Below are 20,155 nucleotides of genomic sequence, written 5' to 3' on the forward strand. Positions count from 1 at the left end.
AGTCTTAAGCACTCTCAGAGTATAAAGACTTATTTCTTCTTTTCAGGGATATTTTTATCTAATCACTTGCTCTAAAATATCAGAATTTTAACAAAATCAAAATGATAGGTGATGAACTGGAACATGGGAACTGGAACATTGGAAATGGGAACGGGAATGTGGGAAATCCTTCAAGATATGAAACTGGTAATTTCAAAGAAATTGACTTTATATCACTGTTCTGCTTGACTCTATCACCACCTCTCTACTAGTTAGGCTATTGCATTGCTGGGTTGCTGACTTTCTTAAATATTCCTTTCTTTTTTTCTATGTGACTTAAAATTTGCATATTTTTGCACCCTGTAATTGCTTAACTACTACCTTTTTTTTTAGTTAGAAAAAGGAAAGTTGTGTTGACTTGTGGGATAATTATCTGAAAGAGATGAAGAAGGGTCATAAGCAGAAATGTAAACTATGTGGATGCAGGGATTTGTCTTCAAACAAGTTGTTGGTTTTTGCCATTAAGTCTGGAATCACACATCTTTGCTTTAGGCATGCGTCAGTAGAATGGGTGTTGCACTTTGCCTGTGGCTTGGTATTTTTTCTGGCTACAAAAAAAAGATTTTTAAAAGAAAAACACAATCTATTGTACTGGTCTGAAAGATTGTACTCCAGCTGCTTCCCATGACTTTTGTGTCCTTGGAGGTATTCTTGTAGGTTGTGGTTCTTTTCCCCCTTTTACACTGTTATTGGATGAAAGTAGTACTGAAGTTTAAGTTCAAGATGCTTTCTTTTCTCTGTCTGTCTCTCTCTTTGTCTCTGTTGCTCTCTCTGTCTCTGTCACTCTCGGTCTCTCTGTCACGCTGTCTGTCTATCTCTAAGCCTAAGTTTGCCCTATTTCAGTCTGACATATTTGGCATAATGCTCATATGATCATTAAAAGAACTAAAATGTCTGGTGCCGCCAACTGAATCGATTTCAGAATACCATGTGGAGCTCAGAGACTAGTCATGCAAGCAGTAGAGGCAAGTATGCCTTAGAAGATTCAGGTGCAAGTTAAGACAGATCATGGTAGACAGTGTGGATTCATTTTTTAGAAAGCTAGATAGGTAAATTAATCTCAAGTGTCACAGGACTATTAAAAAAAAAAAAAAAAGATTGGGGGAGAGGATACAGCATACTGAGAGCTGAATGCTGCCCGATACAGTCATTACTTTTGGTAAGACCTTGTTGGATGTCCTGATGGGACAGAGGGATTTTTCCATTGAAAGAGCTTTGCAGTAGCTTCAGATGTGTATTCTAATGAATTATAGCTGCTATAAAGCTTAATTCTGTAATGCCTAGGCTGTATCTGAAAACCTCAAAAACATGCCCTATCTTTTACTTCCTTTTAGGATGCCTGCATTGCAACTGAGGAACACTAGGGGTAGCTCATAAAGTATATAGATGCTCTAGAAATTGCTTGGAAATCACAGTGGATGCCTGTAAAACTTCAAGGAAAAGTTGCTGCAATAAAATAACTTATTCTATGCAAAGCCCATTTGCAGGATTACGATCTGTGCTTTTTAAACTGATGTTCAAAGTACGAAAGTTCTAAAACCTGACTAGCTGACTTAATTACTTCTATTTTAGAGGACTATAGGAGGGATCTTGCCCTTGATTTCTTGATTCAAGATAGCCGCAATTGAAAATGTAGGTCATTTATGATATACCAACATTAGTCAGTAATGTGCTCCAAGAATAACAGACCTAAAGAGTGAAAAGAGCCTGTCTTAGGGATCTGATCACCATACTCTACACATTTCAGTGATGTTGCTTTGGACTAACCCTAGTCTGCTGCCATAGACTGATTGCCTGTTAGCAGTTGTAGCATTTCTTTGTATGGTTTTATTTTCATCTGAAAGGAAATCCAGTTCATTCACTCTACGGTGCCTCTATGATAGCAGTGAAAGTACAGTAGATTGGGTGACTAAGAGATTCACTGATAGGGATGAAGTGTGGGTTTTCTGTCTTTGAAGTTGGACCTAATTAAAGGATCTCCTACAGATAAGAGATTTCTGGATAAATTTCTAGTGCTAAATATTTCTATTGCTTCCAGAAGTCACTTCTCACTGCTGTATTTACCACAGTTAAGAGCCAAATGGCAATGGTATCGTATGAAGATAGGTTCATTTTCCATGTATGGTTTCGTACTGCCTCAGAGCTCTCCCTTCCCAGAAAAATATGGAGGACTGCGGGACATCAGACAGCCATACCAAAGCCTGGTACCCAGGAACACCCAGGCTTTGTCTAGAGAAACAGGAGTGCAGAAGTTGAGTTGACTTGTGCTTGTTTGTACCAGCTAGGAAGAAGAAGCCCGAGAGCTGAGTTCAGGTAGCTCTTCTGAGTGGCTTGAAAATGCTGATATCCTTTATATAATGCAAGTTATTTTGTTTCAATTTTAAAATGTACAGTTCTGCTTCTGATGAAATATTGACTGAAATCATGGTCTCTTTTAAGCTAGCCTATGTTTATGTTCAAGTTGAAGGCGTTAGAACTTTGGAGAATGTATTGATATTTTTCATCATGTGCAGCTGAACCTGTCACTGGAGAGATTGCTCTTGCTTTAGAAATATTTGGTTTGTATGATTTTAATTGATATTAAGGGCATTGAATTGGTAAAAAGGGACTCTGTTCAGTATTAATAGTTAAAGGGAGCAAGCTGAGTGAACCCTTCATAGTTTGTTCAAAGTCATGACTCTGGCTGTAAAGTTTGGTATTCTCTGCTCCTTATTCCACTTGGGTCCAGATGTTTACCTTACACTGCAAGTAATGCTGTATTTTAGGAATATGTATTTTTAATTATTAAACAACACCTGATAGATGCTTGAACACATACAATCTTACAAATACTAAAACTGAGGAAATATCTGGAAAAAAGTATTTCTTGCTAATGCCTCTAAGGGTGAAAATGTTTTGGTTTTATCCCTGAATGATTAGCAATTATGCAAGTCTGCACTCTGCTTTTATAACCCAGTCATTTTCCTTGCTGTGAACGTTTTACTACCAAATATAAACGCTTCTCAGTTAGGTGGTGTTTTTTTCCAAAATGCAGATTTGCTACAATTTCTATTGCAAATACCCTTCAGTTAGTGAGCAAAACCGTGTGTTTTGAAATTCTCAGACGAGTAGGAGTTTTCTTTTATCCATTTTTTCAGATTAACTTTGCTTCTTTTTAAGTCTTTGTGAATATAGTTAACAGATGGTCCAGTTTCCCAAAGTTTCAGAGAGCGGAAAATAAGGCTATTGATGTAGCGAGACCATCTGAAGGCCTTGTAACAAATGCCTGGGACTTTACATACACTGACACTGTCTTCCAGATTAAGGCAAGACGGTAAACGGCTACAGAGAAAGTGACGTCCAAGTCTCTGAAAGACAGAGAACTCTGAGCTCAGATGAGGTAGAATATTGTGGGTTTGCATTTATTTCTGACACATGAAGTAACTTGTTGGTTTAGACAGAAAGTAACTTTTTATTCTGAACTAAGTGTTTCTCTCAGTTTGTAATAATGAAACGTAGAAAGAAAAGCATGTTCAAAGAAACTGAAGTAAAGGGCAAGAGTCACAAGATTCCATTTGCAAGATGAAATGCAGATACCTTTTTTCACTTGCCGTAAGCCAGCACGGAAACTACTCTCTGGATAGGGTTTAAGTCTGTTTTCTCATGCATCATCTTTCATCTTTGGCTGCACTCTGTGGATCTGGAATGCTGAGATTAGGAGCCTCTGCTCTCAAGCCCTGAAATATATGGACACAGCACTTCCCAGTGGCTCAATATTGGTAACGTGTTCTGTTGAGCACTCTACACTGCTCCTCACGAGCTCTCTGTACCTTTCTCTTTTGTCTATACAAGGATTTGATTGTAGGAGGCTCTATGAATCCCACTCTCTGCTAGGTGTCTGTTTTTCAGTCATAGCAATGTATAGTTGAAGCGGTTAAAGTAGTTACAGTCTGAACACAACATAAAGAGACTTTCTGCTGTGATCTAAATGCTTCCTGCAGGGTCGGTAGTGCAATAAATCTGCGATCAGATGGAGCTTTTAGTGTTTTTATAGTATCTGCCATTGTATTTTCATTTAACTGCATAAAAGGAACAATCTCAGAAAACAGCTTGTAAGTTAGCACTAAATTGTGATCTCTACGATAGCTTTTAGTTGCGCACGTACAGCCACAGTTACGTATTTACTAATCAATGACTGAGTTAAATAGTGGGAATACATACAGTCAAACGCAGTTGCAGTAGCAATCACCCAGACCTCTTAGGCATCTTGGACAGGAAAGTCGTCCGTTTCAAACCCTTATCCGTAAGCCCTAGCATAAAGTTTGATTTGTGAGGATTTGATTGTAAGACAGTGGTCCAGAGCGGCAGGTGCTTTTTGCTTTTTTTTTTTTTTTTTTTGGTGAGGGATGCTCTAAATCCTGAATTTTCAGGTAGATCATCAACAAAGGTGCAAAAAGTGTTTTATTCTGATAGCAGTCATCTCTAATGCCGCATCTTTTCCTCTCCTTGGATCAGACCTTGCGTACTATCGCAGCACAGTCCCAAAATCGCGTGGCGAGTGCTGGACCGGCACCTTTCTCTGTAGAGAGGTGAGCCAAGATGAGCCAGTGGCACCTCTAATGCAGCGTATTTTCCTGTAGCACTGAAAGCTCTGTTTTTCATATCTGAGAGTCTCTGTTTTTCGCAGGCAAGCCCAGGCATGCCCAGCAGGTAGAGCAGCGCACACGGCCAGCGCCACAGAAGGACGGGCCGCCGCCACGACACGTCCTCCCCCGGGGGGAAAGCGGGGGAGGTGAAGCGAGATGAGACCCTGTGACCGGCCGCTGCACCTGCAAGGCCCTCAGCCCTGATCGCCGTTCAGGCAACATGGCACCGTGCGGGCGCCCGGAGGCAGGCAAGGCGCGCAGACACCGTTTCCTCTGCTGCCAAACCTCCTCCTCCCGTTGGGAAGGGCGCCAGCAGCGCGAAATGCAACCCAGCGGCTTTCCCCCCTCCCTCCCGCCCGGAAGAGTTATTTTAAAACTTCAAGCTGACTCTTTGGTCACAACAGTGACCAAGGGGAAAACGGGCACGGGAGGAGGGGTGGGAGAGCACAAGCAAGGCGGGGAAGGGGGGTGGGGGAGGAGGGGAGGGGGGCGGCGGCGGCGGCACAGCCCGATAGGTCCCCACGGGCCCCGGCGGGAGGGGGCGGCCGCCGGGCTCCCCCCTGCAGCCTGCCCCGAGGGCGGCCGGGCGCCGGCAGCGGGAGGGGCGGCGCTGTGGGGGCGCTGGGGCTGCGCCCGCCGGGGCGGTCTGACCGCACGACGCGGCTGGCGGGGGGGGCGGCGACGCGGCCGTTGGCGGCGGCCGTTGAGGCGCGAGCTGCGGCCGTTGGCGGCGGCCGTTGCCCCGTGAGGCGCGAGCGCCTCAGGAAGGCGGCGCGGGGGGGGTCCGGCCCCGGCCACCGCCCCCATGTCGCTGCCGGTGGTGCTGCCGGGCTCCTGCTGCCCCGTGCCGGGGCTCTCCGCCGTGCCCCAAGCGGCAGCGGCCGCCGCCGCCACCACCACCGCGGCGACGCCGCCACCGCCGCCGCCGCCGGGCTCGCTGGCCGCCGCCTCGGACCCCTCGCTGCCGCCTCTTCGCGCCCGCTGCTGCCGCGCGGGCTTCCCTCGGCCGCGGCCGCCCGCGCCCTCCCCGCTCTGCGCCCGCCGCGCCGCCGCCGCGGGGCTGGGCTCCGGGGCGCTGCCCGCCCGCCCGCTGCTCTCCCTGGGGCTGCTGCAGCTCGTCCTGGGCTGCTGCATGGTGGCGCTGAGCTTCGGGGCGCTGTGGCTGAGCGGCTCGGCGCAGGTGAAGAACGCCTGCCCCTTCTGGGCCGGCTCCTCGGTGAGTGCGGGCGCGGGCCCGGTGCTTGCAGTTACCCCTGCTGCCGGGGCAGAGCTCTCCGCGAAGGCGGTGTTGTCCGGAAACGCCTGCCGGTACGCACTTCTTTAAAAGGCAACCGCGAGCTTTTCGTTACGTGGCGATAACGCATAGCTACGCTCCTGCGGACGGTCTCACTACGGGGGCAGCGTGAACCCCGACAGGGCAATCAGCAAACGTCCGGGCAGCTAGCTCGGGCCGTTGTTTTCTGATGTGCGCTTTCTCCTATGAAATTGTGCTCAAGTACTACATGCAATCGGGAGGAGATTTTTTCTCCAGCAGTGGGGCACGTACACGTGTTGTATATTGAGATAGATATAAAATAGTAATACTCCTGGGGGAAAAGTAAAAAAACCACAGATGGGAGTAAGACTGTTTTATAAAGCGCAGCGGGAGGTTATTCCGTCTCCTGTTGGATTCTGCTTTAAACTGCAACTTTATAAATAGAGAATATGTAACAACCTGTGTCATGGTACTAAGCAGAAGCAAAATTAGTAGAAATAGAGGATAGTTAGTACCTTTTGGATTAGTATGCAGGCTTAAGAAAATACAGCAAAGTGATTAAATGTGTGGGCCCTTGGGCAATAGCAAGTAATGTTCTGTGGCTGACATGCTCTGCTCCTGCTGGTGGTCTTAACAGTATCAGTGCAGCCTTTGGTTTTAATTTTTATACTAAGTTTGCAATGTTGCTCACAACCTATGGAAAAATGCTCAAGGATATGTGGTTTGAGGATCAAATCATTTTATACCCATTTATATGTATAATGAAATACTCATCCCAAAAAGTATACATGACCTTAATGGGGGAAAACAACCTAAACTTTCCAAATGTGTATGCTGAGTGTCTCTCTTGTCAGTTTTCATCTCATTGTGACTCTAGATTAAAACAAATTTATTTAAATATATCTAACCTATGGACTTCCTTACAGGTCTACACACAAAACCATGTTTATGCTTTTGAAATGTTTTAAAATTACTCCTGCAAAATATAATCAGTCTCTCTTTTAAAGAGAAAATACCTTTACATTTTTAATACTAGCTCTGAAATAATAATATTTGTTCAGGAAAGATTTGGTCAGGAAAAATTACCAAAATTGCCAAACTACATTTTCAAAAGGTGCAACAATGTGAATGAAAAATGTTAGCCCAGAAACATCTTGGAAAGGCATAGGAAAGGTATTGAAAGTTGGAATTGAAGATGTATCTGTTTTCTTGTTTTAGATGCAACATCCTGATTGTGATGCACTGATAAAGTGATGAGCAGGACAACTTTGAGAAAAGCTTTCTTTTCTTATATCTTAAAGCTTTAACAGACATACTAAAATCAGTCTTACTGTCCTTGAGGCAAAACACCAATTCACATCAGTATTTATGTACTTTATTATAAAATCATGTGACAATTTTGCACTCACAGAATTCAAAAAAATATTTTGTTATGAAACTGCAAAGTTATGTATGCGGTTTTGCAACACCAGTGGTGTTTTGGCCAAGTCATATACACGTTACGCTAGACCAGTTAATCATGTCAAGTTAATGAAGTTATAGAAGGGATTTATTGAAAATGCTAGTGTGCAACTTCCTGTTTGTTCTGGTGTTCTTGTTTCATTTTGTAGTAGGAGTTTGGTCAGGACTGGCCCCCCACAAAGCCCCCCACATGGGGAGTATTCCTCCTTGTTTGAGAGCTTGCTGAAAAACTGACATGCCTTTATTTCAGGTTTCCATCCTTCCGGGGGGAGGGTACTTAGGTATGTCGCTTGCTTCAGTTCTACAGCAATGCTTTCTCCTTTCCTTGTTTTGCCCTAAAGTTATAGGGTACAGTTATGTGATTCAGCAAGTTTGATCTAACAGCTAACTGCTGCTGAAGGGGATGCTTCTACTTTGTCCTCTCTCCTAACTATAACACTGACACTCACCAGGCTTCATAATGAGTCAGTTCACAGAGGTAGGTTTTGTTCAGAAAACTCTTCAATTATTTTGGTTGCGTTCATTCTCTAGGGTTCATTTCACTGAAATGGTCAGAGGAGGGCCCAAGTCAACACAAGGGAAGCGACAGAGATGTGTAGTTGCAAACTCAAACAGCGTGGTGGAAGCAGGTGACCAAGAGTGGAGAAGGGATAGCCACTGGTTAGATTTGCTTAGCTGTATTACAAGAAACACGTCCTCAGTTGGCTGAAAGTCTTATTTTTCAGGTAATTAATGAGGTGGGAGCTGCTGGCATAGCTTTTCATCTTCATGCACATTTACTGGGATGAAAATAATAAGAGAACAGTATATTAAAATATTAGTTCTGATTATGGGATTTGATAGGATGCTCTTAGAAGTGAAGAATTTTATCAGTACAGGCTCTGTTTTTTTGCTTTAAAGTGCATCTTCCCAGCTTTTCTTTAGCACTCTGAAGTACCTTTCATCATAGGAGTGGTAAATGCCACGTAGCTGGAGTTTTGTGAACAGTTGTTTGCTTCATTGTAATGCTATGTTTTCTGATGTTGCAGGTAATCTTATCAGGAATCATAGGCTTAACAACATGGAAGAGACCAATGATACTTTTGGTAAGGATGGATTAAAATTTATTGTAAGGGGAATTGCCAGAAGATGCTTTTGATTTAATAGAGTCATTAGCAAAAAAATAAGTTCTTTCTTCTTGGAAAAAAAAAAAAAAACTATACTGTTGAGTCTATTTGGAGACTGTAGAATCATTATTGTTGAAAGAGAAGTCAGAACTTGCAAAAGGTTGTATCATTTTTTGTGAGGACATGGACTCTGTTAAGGGCAAAGGAGAACTGTGCTTGGAGGAAGTGCTAATGTTTTTTATGGAGCACTTTTTGTGTTTATGAGAAAACACTCACAATACTTTAGAATAAATAATTCAGCTCTTTGAGACAGTGCTTAAGCTTAAATAAGGAAATTGGTTTGAAATCAGTTATATTGTGCCAGTGCCTGACAGCAGGTTTGAGAGCTAACGTTAGCAGTGCAGTATTACAGTATCCAATGTTGTTCTTTCAAATACACTTGATGTTACATTGTTCCAAGAGAAGTCTTGATATGTAAACTGTTGCTTTTTGTAAGTGGGATCTAAAGCTGTGTGGCTTTCAACGTCTCAGAAATGGGATTTGAAAAAAGGATTTGAATTTTTTTTTTGTCATGCTGTCACTTCTTAGACTTTTTCCACAGCAAAGTAATTGTTTTATTTTTATGTGATGCTTCTTGGTGATCTGTGAAGTACTGTAGCTCTGCTAAGCGCCACGTGGTCGTCAGTGGATCAGAGATGTGAGCTCTGGATGAACTGCTCTTTCTCAACTGAGATGATACTCATTGATGGTGCACTGGTTACCACCGGCAGGAGCAAAACAAGTTTTTTATACTGGCTCTGTGGATAAGTAGAGGAGGTTGGTGTCTGGGGCTGTCAATACGGTAGTTTTTACAAGCACCATATTTTCATGAAAATAAATATAAATGCCATCAATCTTGAACTGGCTCAGCCCGGTAAGGTGCTCAGTGTTTCTGTATTATTTATGTTCTAAACTATTCCTACAGCATTTTGCTGCTGTTGTCTTTTTGTCTCTTACTTCTTTCTCTTTTTCCGTTCTCCTTTGTATAAACTTTGAACTTATATGTAAGCTTTATGGGTCCTTTCTAGTTTTACCTAAGGAATAAACTCTTCCTGATCCTTTAATTTGTGTGAAAATAATCTTTAGGGCAGTCAGTTTATGTTTCCTGGAAAGGTTGTGCAGCAGTTGGTTTTTGAGACCAGACAAAGCCCTGAGTGACCTGGTCCGAGTTCAGCGTTGACCCTACTTTGAGCAGGAGGTTGGACTAGAGACCTCCTGAGGTTCCTTCCAACTGCAATTATTCTGTGACTGTATGATTCTATGAATTGAACTTGTTTTTTTTCTTATTGTTGTATGTATTTTGGAGAGGTCTGATTTCTGAGACTTAGGTTATGAAGTTAAAAGTGCAAAAAAAGAAATCGGCATCAGTGAAAGTTGTTAAACAGTTTATAGAGCTGCAATAAAGTAACATTCAAAGGGAGTCATACATAGAACTAACTACAGTTTATCAAGGAAAGATCATTAGTGTCTATGAGACTATTCATTCTGGGTTAGATTTCTAATATATCCACCCTCTAGTAGTTTCAACTTTTTTCTTGGAATCTGTGACCTCATAAGTTGTAAAAACAGGTTTTCCTAAAGGCCTAAGCTATGATATAGCATATACAGCAAGGCTTAGAATTACCAAATTCATTACTAAAAACTAGAAATGTATTTAGTGTTGATACATGCTCCTTTTTCAACCTGTGACTGCACCCCCACCTTCTTACTCCTTACGCAAGGCTCCCTCGTAAGTACACTTCTAATGAATTCTTCTCCCTAGATTTTTGCACTGGGTCACTTTTTCCCTAGCCTGTTCAGAAATAGCAGGCAGCCACTGCCCTTTTATGAAGGAAGCAGAGATCACACAGCTGTCTTCCCTACATGCCTTGATTCAAGCAGGTGCCAGGTGTGCTGATTGCCTTTGTTTAGCAAACAAGCTTTGCAGAAACGATTGGTTTCATATGAAAGTGATTTTACAAGATTGCTATAGAATCTAGATATTTAGCATATGGGGAACCTATGCCGTTGCTGTTCCAGAAGTCTGAGGAGTCAGGATTATCCCAAGCACATATTGTGAATTACTGTGTTTTGTATTGCTGCAATTTATGTCAGCATTTTGCCATCTATATGCATTGACTTTGAGCTATATTTAACAGTTACAGCGTAAATTTGTGGGATCAACAATGGTTGCTATTCTTTTTCACATGCAGTTATGTCTTACTCTTCAGATGCTCTCATATTCTTAAGCAAAGGCCTCTTGTCTTTGTTTCTATGTAGAGCTATTTTCAGTTGCTCAGTTCAGCTTCTTAATTTCTTCAAATTATGCACTCTAAGTGCCCTTTAGAATTCTCCATATGCATATAAGCCCTCAAAATAGCTTTATTTTCAGCCCAAATTAGGAAATTATATATAGATTTGTATTTGCCTTGGTGTACACTAAAAGCTGTCAGATGTAGCAATTAGACTGTAAATAAGTGTAGACATTTGGGTACCATCCTCTTGCTCTCTCTCCTTTCAGGAGTTGGGTTTGATCGTAATTACAGTGACTCTAAGTGCCACAGAATCTGGCCACGAGGACGTGCTGTTCCTCAGAGCAGTCTGTGGTAGGTTTTATTCTTATGAACATGATAAAGGTATTTCATGTTTTCTTCTAGTATCTCTTTTTTTTTCTTTTAACTGCCAGTTTGCAGTACTTAGAGAATTTTATTTAAAAAGTCACATTTTTTCTTCACTTCCTGTAAAAAAAATTCTAGTTGTTTCTAAAAGAAACCTGTTTGATACCCTGATTCAGGATTTCAGAGACCTGTCATCTCTGAAATCTTTTGGAATACAGCTATTTGCCTACAATTCTTTTTTACTGCAGTAACATAGTTCCTCCAATAAAAAGATGGACTCTTTGCTTACAGAATGTTTCTCTCTGTCTTCACCCTTTAGGTAATAATTTCTCACTGCCTTTGTTTATTCTTTGTGACCAGCCAAACTGTCCTGTTGCTCAGAGTCTTGCCACAGATGCTAGGCTGGAGGAGATTAAAGGACACCTGCAGCTATTTCTAAGGGTCATCAGCTTATCAAAAACCATGTAAAAAAGCTGCAGCCAATATTAGGAGGAGGAGGAGGGAGGGAGGAGATTACTTGGAGAGAAGGGGAAGACAGCTGTCACTTTCAATCCGAATCCTTGCAATAAAAACAGTTAGGTTGTTTTTTCCTTGACTGTAAGTCTCTGATGGTGCACAGATCAGGGGAAAGCACAGCACTGCCTTATCAGGAGAGAAGGACTGGGAAGTGGCTGCAATATCAAAGGCGGAGAGGGCTTGTTAGTCTTTTCTGCTGGAAGAGAGAAAGGAAAGGGAGAGCAGTTAGATACAACTGGTGACAGCCTTAGTACCACCAGTCACAAGAAGAGACCAGTCTTGAAGAGGGTAGACTGTTATAAGACCTGCTGTTAATAAATAAAATTTGAGGGCCATGTTTGTCCTTTTGCACCACCCAGGCGGTAGCACAATGTGGGAAGACAGTAAGTAAATAATAAGTCCCAGAGACAGAGCAAGACAAAACTAAGTTGTAATCAGTTCTTTTGAAGGATGTTCTTGCGAGGTAGGCTTTGCTTTCAGTCATCTCCTGAGAATCCTTGGCACTCTGAAATCTTACCTTGCATTTTCTTTCCAGAGGTTTTCTGATCTGGGTATCACTTGTCAAGCTACTTTGGAAGTCAGTTTGTATCCTGAAGCTGATTTTTCTTCCAGAGGAGAAGTTTCCTCACTAAGGGGGCATGCGCCTCTTTGCCAATAGCCTGGTAAGGAGGGCTTTAAACTAGGAAAGATGAGGGAAAGGGAGAGTTATAGAGATAGGGTAGTCAGTAAAACACTGCTCAAGTCAGGGTGCCTCAAGTGGGTGCATGCCTCCAAGGGAATCAGAAGAGGACATGGCTATGTCCTCTTGCACCTGCCCTGAGAAGCCTGCACGCTCGATTACCTCTCTGAAATGCCTGTACACCAGGGCGTGCAGTATGGGGAATAAGCAGGAAGAATTAGAGGTCTGTGTGCAGTTGCCAGGGCCATGATCTCGTTGCAGCTACAGAGACATGGTGGGATAGCTCACATGACTGGAATGCTGTCATGGACAGCTATGTGTCTTTTAGGAAAGAGAGGCCAGGAAGGCGAGGTGGTGGAGTTGCTCTTTATGTGAGGGAGCAACTAGAATGTGTGGAGCTCTGCCTAGGGGTGGATGAAGAGCAAGTGGAGAGCCTATGGGTAAGGATTAAAGGGCAGGCTAACATGGGTGACATTGTTGTGGGGGTTTACTACAGGCCACCTGATCAGGAAGAGGAAGTCCATAGGGCCTTCTACCGACAGCTGGAAGTAGCCTCGTGATCACAGGCACTAGTTCTCATGGGGGACTTCAACCCCCCTGACATCCGCTGGGAAGACAACACAGCTAGGCACGAACAGTCAAAGAGGTTCCTGCACAGCACTGATGATAACTTTTTGGCACAGGTGATGGAGACGCCAACAAGGAGAGGTGTGCTGCTGGACCTTGTACTAACAAACAAAGAAGGTCTGGTTGGAGATGTGAAAGCTGGGGGCAGCCTTGGCTGCAGTGACCATGAGATGGTGGAGTTCAGGATCCTACAAAGAGGAAGCAGGGCAATGAGTAAGATTGCAACGCTGGACTTGAGGAGAGCAAACTTTGGCCTCTTGAGGGACCTACTTGGAGGAATCTCATGGGGTAGGGCCCTAGAAGGAAGGGGGGATCCAGGAGAGCTGGGACATGCAGGGATGTGACAAGGAAGGCTAAGGCCCATTTGGAATTAAAATTGGCAAGGGATGTCAAGGATAACGAAAAGGGCTTCTTCAAATACTTCAATAGCAAAAGGAAGACTAGGGAAAATGTTGGCCCGCTGCTGAATGGGGTGTGTGCCCTGGTGACGAAGGATACAGAGAAGGCAGAGGTACTGAATGCCTTCTTTGTTTCAGTCTTCACTGCTAAAGTCAGCCCTCAGGAATTCCTGACCCTGGGGACCAGGGAGGAAGTCTGGAGAAAGGAAGACTTTTGCTTGTTTGAGGAGGATTGAGTTAGAGATCGTTTAGGCAAACGTGACACCCACAAATCCATGGGCCCTGATGGGATACACCCACGAGTGCTGAGGGAGCTGGCGGATGTTATCGCTAGGCCACTCTTCCATCGTCTTGGAAAGGTCATGGAGAACAGGAGAGGTGCCTGAGGACTGGAAGAAAGCCAGCGTCACGCCAGTGTTCCAAAAGGGCAAGAAGGAGGAGCCAGGAAACTACAAGCCAGTCAGCCTCACCTCCATCCCTGGAAAGGTGGTGGAACAGCTCATCCTGGAGGTCCTCACTAAGCAGCTGGAGGACAAGAGGGTGATCAGGAGTAGTCAGCACGGATTCACCAAAGGGAAATCATGCTTGACCAATCTGATAGCCTTCTCTGATGGAATGACTGGCTGGGTAGATGAGGGCAGAGCAGGGGATGTTGTCTGCCTGGACTTCAGCAAGGCTTCTGACACTGTCTCCCATCACATGCTCGTAGGTAAACTCAGGAAGCGTGGGCTGGATGAGTGGACGGTGAGGTGGCTTGAGAACTGGCTGGATGGCAGAGCTCGGAGGGTTGTGGTCAGTGGTGCAGAGTCCAGTGGGAGGCCTGTAGCTCGCGGTGTCCCCCAGGGGTCAGTGCTGGGCCCAGTCTTGTTCAATGTATTCATCGGTGACCTGGAGGAAGGCACAGAGTGCACCCTCAGCAAGTTGGCTGATGACACTAAACTGGGAGGAGTGGCTGACACACCAGGGGGCTGTGCTGCCATTCCGAGGGACGTGGACAGGCTGGAGAGCTGGGCGCAGAGGAGCCTCATGGAGTTCAGCAAAGGCAAGGGCAGGGTCCTGCACCTAGGGAGGAATAACCCCGTGCAGCAGGACGGGTTGGGGGCTGACCTGCTGGAGAGCAGCTCTGCAGAGAAGGACCTGGGAGTGCTGGTGGACAGCAAGCTGGGCATGAGGCAGCAATGTGCCCGTGTGGTCAAGAAGGCCAATGGGATCCTGGGGTGCGTTAGGGAGAGCATTGCCAGCAGGTGGAGGGAGGTGATCCTGCCCCTCTCCTCAGCCCTGGTGAGGCCTCACCTGGAGTGCTGTGTCCAATTCTGGGCTGCCCAGTACAAGAGAGACATGGCACTCCTGGAGAGAGTCCAGCGGAGGGCCACTAAGATGATGAGGGGACTGGAGCATCATCTCTCCTGTGAGGAAAGGCAGAGAGAGCTGGGGCTGTTCAGCCTGGAGAAGAGAAGACTGAGAGGCGATCTCATCAACGTGTACAAGTATCTGAAGGGAGGGTGAAAGCCATACTCTTCTCCGTGGTGCCCAGCAACAGGACAAGAGGCAGCAGGCACAAACTGAACCACAGGCAGTTCCGTCTGAACATGAGGCAAAACTTCTTTGCTGTGAGGGTGACGGAGCACTGGCACAGGTTGCCCAGAGAGGTGGTGGAGTCTCCTTCGCTGGAGATATTCAAAACCAGCCTGGAGCAGGGGGGTTGGACTAGGTGATCTCCAGAGGTCCCTTCCAACTTTGGCCATTCTGTGATTCTGTGATTCCTCCTCTATGTGCCTATCGAAGTGTTTATGGGAATTTTTTTTTTTTCTCCAAAGTTGTTTGGATATTGGCTCTAAATAGTTTTGGGCTAGCTTTTATAGAAGCTGGTTCCTTTCTGTCCACTTCTGAACTTTTTCCTTTCACAGGATCTTAAATTGTATTTTTAACTGAAGAAACCCAGCTTCTTTCATTACTTATTTTGTTGCCTGCGCATCAAGGGTAATTCACATCTTTGAATCTTCCTATAATGCCAGTCTCCTTACTTTTATCTCTAGTTGTACTAAGCCAATGCACTGTGAATTGGTGTTGCATTTTCAGGTAATACTTGGAGCTATACATGCTCTGATGAATACAGAGACATTCTGCTGGTGAAGCATCCGTTCTTTTTCAGTCATGTATGAATTAGTTGTAGTCCTGTTGAGTGTGCGCTTTAGGAGGCTTTCTTGTCTTTTTCACTAACAAAGACTTAAAATTAAGCGTTTCTCTGTGGCTGTTTAGCAGTTTGGTTCTGCTGCTAAAGGGAAAATCAGCTGTGATCAGATATATGAGGGGCATGAAAGCTGAAAGGAGTGCAACCATTCAGGAAGGCAGAACCAAGCTGTTAGTCTGGAAAGAGTATACCTGTGGCAGCTGCAAGGACTGGAGAGCAGTTCAGTACCTATAAATGCATAATTCTGTATCTGCGGTCAAGAAATTAACAGTACAGTTGCAGATGGGGTGAATGGAACTCTGACATTCAGCTATATCAAATGCGTTATGGTTCCATAGCTAGACAGCATGTAAGCTTTTATATTTGTGGTCTTTACAGCTATGATTAGCTTTCAGGTAAAAACAATGCTTTTTTTGCTTATATTTCAGCATTACGTGTTCATGTATGTTTGCGTGTGCATGTAGGTTATGTTGCATGTTCAATATAAGCAGTTAATTCTGTGTTTTCCTCAGTGTGGTCAATAACAGTGAATTTGAAATTTTTATTTAAAACTTTTCAAATGAAAAATGTTAATATTTTTGTTTTTATGACAAAAATTTTCAGACTGTCATTGGAAATAGAAAAGTTTTTGGAATTCAGATTTCTTTTATTTGAAACAATTTTTGGAGAATAATTTTAATGTAAACCTTTTCTTTAACTGAAACATTTTATCAGAAGGAAAACATTTCCTGACAGCTTTTATATAAAAGTTTTTAGGGCAAGTTATTACCTTCATCATATCTGCACCTTAACTGCTTTGCATGGATTTAATCAAGATTTAAGGTTTAGACCTAAATACATAGTCCTGGTGCTAGCAAAGTGAACTTCCATAAATTTTAGCTCTGCAGGCTCTTCACTGATAGCAAGAATATAAAGTAGTGTGAACAGGATCTTGGCCCTAATATTGCAAAACTCACCCGCAACATGCTTCATATTAAGCAAAGTCATTTAGCTTCAGTGAGAATTACTGCAGTGGTGCATGTTTCTCTGGATTTTTAGAAGCAGAATACCTCAATGTTAATGTCTTGTCCAACCATTAATGCAAGAAGCTACAAGTATTTTAAAGTCAGTCTTCAGAAAATAAAAAGAAATATAACTTAAAATGTGAGACACTATAAAAAGCCTTACATATAGCCTAACTAGGTTTCTTCTGATATTTATATCTTTTACCATGCTGAAAAGCCTTCTCCTAATTCATTTAAGGTGTTCTAATGCTGCATTTAAAGTATGAGGTGTTTTTTGTTAAATAAATGAATTTGTCTTCTAGTTTTATGTGGCCTCTTTTTTTGAGAGCTATATTGCAGGTCTCCATATGCCACAATAAATGGCTTTCACAACTGATGGAAAGTTGAAAGTTAGCAGAGTTGCATAATTGGCTTAGCTAGCCATTTCTGCTGTATATCTGGAGGGAAATTAATACATTGATGTATCTTTTCCTAGAAGGTTGCTTATAAAATATAGTACATAAAAAGACATATAAGTTAATGATTATGGAGCAAGTGTTTTTCTTTCATGTGCTATTAAAGTGCCTGTTTGGGCGACAGTGCTGTAATACATGCGTGTGTTAACTTCAAAGCAATTCCCCTGTGGCATAATAGTCTGCCTATGCAGAATGAATTACAGGGTCAGGGCCTTAATCTTCTAAGTCTGGCCTGCCCCTGCTGCCATTTAAGGTCCTGGCAAAACTCCCATTGACTTCAGCAGCAGTATTGGCTTGATTTGCTGAAAGCGTTGCCAGAATCCTCCAAGTGCACGATGTTTTTCATGGAAAAAAATTATCCAAGCAAGGCATTAATAAGTAATGTGTCTAACATCAGAATACACTTTGCTTTTTTATAGTTTAATTCATATAAGTGTTCCTCAAGACTTTCTGTGGCTGTCCACAATGCATACATATCTAAGGCTGGAAAGATTAAGGGCAGTGGGCCAAACCAATGCCATAATTTGACTTGTTTCTATTTTTATCACTGCGGTTAAGACTAGTTACCTCTGTTTTCACGTTTAAAATAGCATGTTTGCCTTTGTTGGTGTCTTCTGTACACTGACTGTTTTATACTAAGCTGATGATACTTTTTTTCCCTGGTTTACATGTGGGTGGAATCTTCTTTCACTGTGATAGAAAGTGTTCTTACCTGTTCTTACTTGTAGGTGAGTAGTCATGGAGAAGGCATTTCAATTTGCATCTGCTGGAGAATACATCTTCTGAAATAAAGCTGTGAGAAAAGCATGATGTATAAACTATGACATTGTAGAAGTAGCTTCCTAAGGTGTTGTGTCATAAAGAAACGTGCAGTTTACTTCTCTTTGGATAATTGTCACTGGGCTATATGGTAAGGTTTATAACCTTTCTTTCCTTGAGCACTGAGATTCTTAGCTCATCTAGCCACTCCAGAGGCTTTTGCTTTCTTTTTCCTTTTTTGTCTGAATAGTTCATAAATATTTTATTTTAAACAATTAAAGCATACATTGCTAGAAAATTGCAAATCATAATCTGAATCTCCTGGCCTATGCTGAGATTCTCCAATGCATCTTTGCTTTTTGTCATTGTCACAACCCAGTCCAATAGGTCATATGTCTAATGAAAACATAGTTTCAAAGTAAGATCTTTGTCACGGTTTCCTGGAACGGATGAAATGAGTGATGCAGGAGTCATTATCGTTCCTGAAGCTTAAGTCCCACCTGCTATTCTGCCAACACTTCTGCTGTTGAACCAAAAGTAACGTTGATTAATCTCCAAGAAGGGTGTTTATCCTTGGAAAGGTACTTCTCAAAGATATGTTCACTGCTTTAAAGCTTGTGTTGTAGTCCATCAGTGACAAGATGCTTTGACTGTAATCATTGGAATACTTGTGAAAGGGGTGGCCAAAAATACTAATCAGTAAGGGTGCAGAAGGAAAAAAGATTTTTACTCTTTGCAAATTCTGCTAAACAGTTATTTGCTTGTGTTAATGAATGTGATAGCTCTGATCATGCTAGTGTCTGTGTTTCAGATTGTGTATAGAAGAGCTGTTTTTAGCTTCATCATCTCCACTGGGATTTTCTGAGTAACAAGTTCTGCAGGTGCAAATAGACTATACATATAATGGAATGCAGACCAAGGATTCACTTTTGCACGCTAGAATTTATTAGAGCAGCAATGTACAAGCTATCATCCTGGTTTTGCATTTGTGTAAGAATAATACTACTTTTCTTCCTTTTCCTTCTTTGGTTTTAACATACTTCTTTAGGAAATATGTATGTTTTTTAATCTAAGATTTTGTACACCATTAGGAGTCCTGGAATTTTTTTCTTTTTATATACGGGTATACCGAACTGTTCTTGTTTCTACAACAGTTTCCATACCAAAGGAGGAAAACTGATACATGAATTTGTTTCTGCTTTTTGATTGTCTTTTTTTTTTTTTTGTTAAATCTACCTTAGTTTATGACTTTAGCTAAGTAACTTTATTGCTTAGTACCTCAGTTTCTTCATCAGTTGAAAGAACACTTCTTGTTTTCCTTTATGTAGTTTCTTGAGATTTGCATTACATAGATGTTTTACATTGAAACAGCTTCTAATTCATTTATCAAGCTGACTAGTTTCAAGCTGATAATGTCCTGTGTTGAACCCAGAGGAAAAGTATTCTTTGCATGAGATTTTCATGTCCTTCAATTCATCATTTTTCTTTTTCTCGGAGTAGTTTTCATCGGAAAGGTAACTGAGACAATCTAGATGGGATCATAAGAAGTGGTATGGATTCATCTGAGTGCTGAGTAATGAGTTAATTTCAAAAAATGGTTAAATTCTGTGTTTGTATGGAAAATGAATGACGTTTAAAATCCTTACTAATGTTAAAAACTGTTATCTGTGATTTTACGATGCTTATAAAGCTAGATGAAAATACTAATCCTCTTAATATTGATTGTTCTCGGTATATCTAATACAAAGGAACCCTCATCCTTTTCAGGGATGTAGTTAGCTCTGTTAATTATTGGGGTTTGAGGTTAAAGTCTGCTTTATATGATAGTATTGTAGTCAGCCTTCTGTAATGGACACTGATAATGGAGAGTTAATAATTTAAGAAATGGGCTTGCACGGTAATGCTCTTTGGCTTTCAGCCATTCAGGATTGATTTTTTGTCCTGAACTTCAGTAAACAGGATCATAATTGGTACAACAGCTCTGATTTATTTTTAGTACAGATACTTATGTAGTTAAGCATGATGATACCTCAGCTAAATTCATTTGAAAAGCTATTGCTTTGTGTGAGCTGTTGCTTTGTGTTTACAAACGTCTTGCTGATGAATCTGTTGTAAAATTATCTGGAGCAGAACTGAGCCCCTCATTTGGCCCTTCTCTTCCTGAGCTTTTTGTCTCCTCTTGCATTTTTAACTTACACCATTTTGATGCAAAGAAACCAAAGTGAGCAGATAATTATTAACAAGGATTCTTTGGGACATGAAAGACCTGATATTTGCTTTGTGGGACTGTGTGCTTGAAATTTAAATGTGTCAGCATAGGAACCTTTAGAGATATTTATTCATCTCTAAAGCACTATTCTCACCTCTAGTGCTTCCTCGGTTCTCTCATGAAGTACAGACAAAT

The 20,155-nt window shown here is 42.4% G+C and overlaps 1 protein-coding gene across 2 annotated transcripts in view; it reads left to right on the top strand.

Annotated features, from left to right (window-relative positions):
* The first annotated feature begins 5,432 nt into the window (after positions 1 to 5,432).
* Positions 5,433 to 20,155, top strand: part of ENTREP1 (endosomal transmembrane epsin interactor 1) — a 38,872-nt gene continuing 24,149 nt past the window's right edge. The window contains exons 1-2 of one of the 2 annotated variants that reach the window (XM_068926683.1): positions 5,433 to 5,880; positions 8,409 to 8,465. In XM_068926683.1, the coding sequence (XP_068782784.1) occupies positions 5,470 to 5,880; positions 8,409 to 8,465 (468 nt within the window). In that variant the 5' untranslated portion in view covers positions 5,433 to 5,469. The other variant, XM_009672058.2, reaches the window with a different exon arrangement.

Source organism: Struthio camelus, chromosome Z (genome assembly GCF_040807025.1).
Source record: "Struthio camelus isolate bStrCam1 chromosome Z, bStrCam1.hap1, whole genome shotgun sequence".
NCBI lineage: Eukaryota > Metazoa > Chordata > Aves > Struthioniformes > Struthionidae > Struthio > Struthio camelus.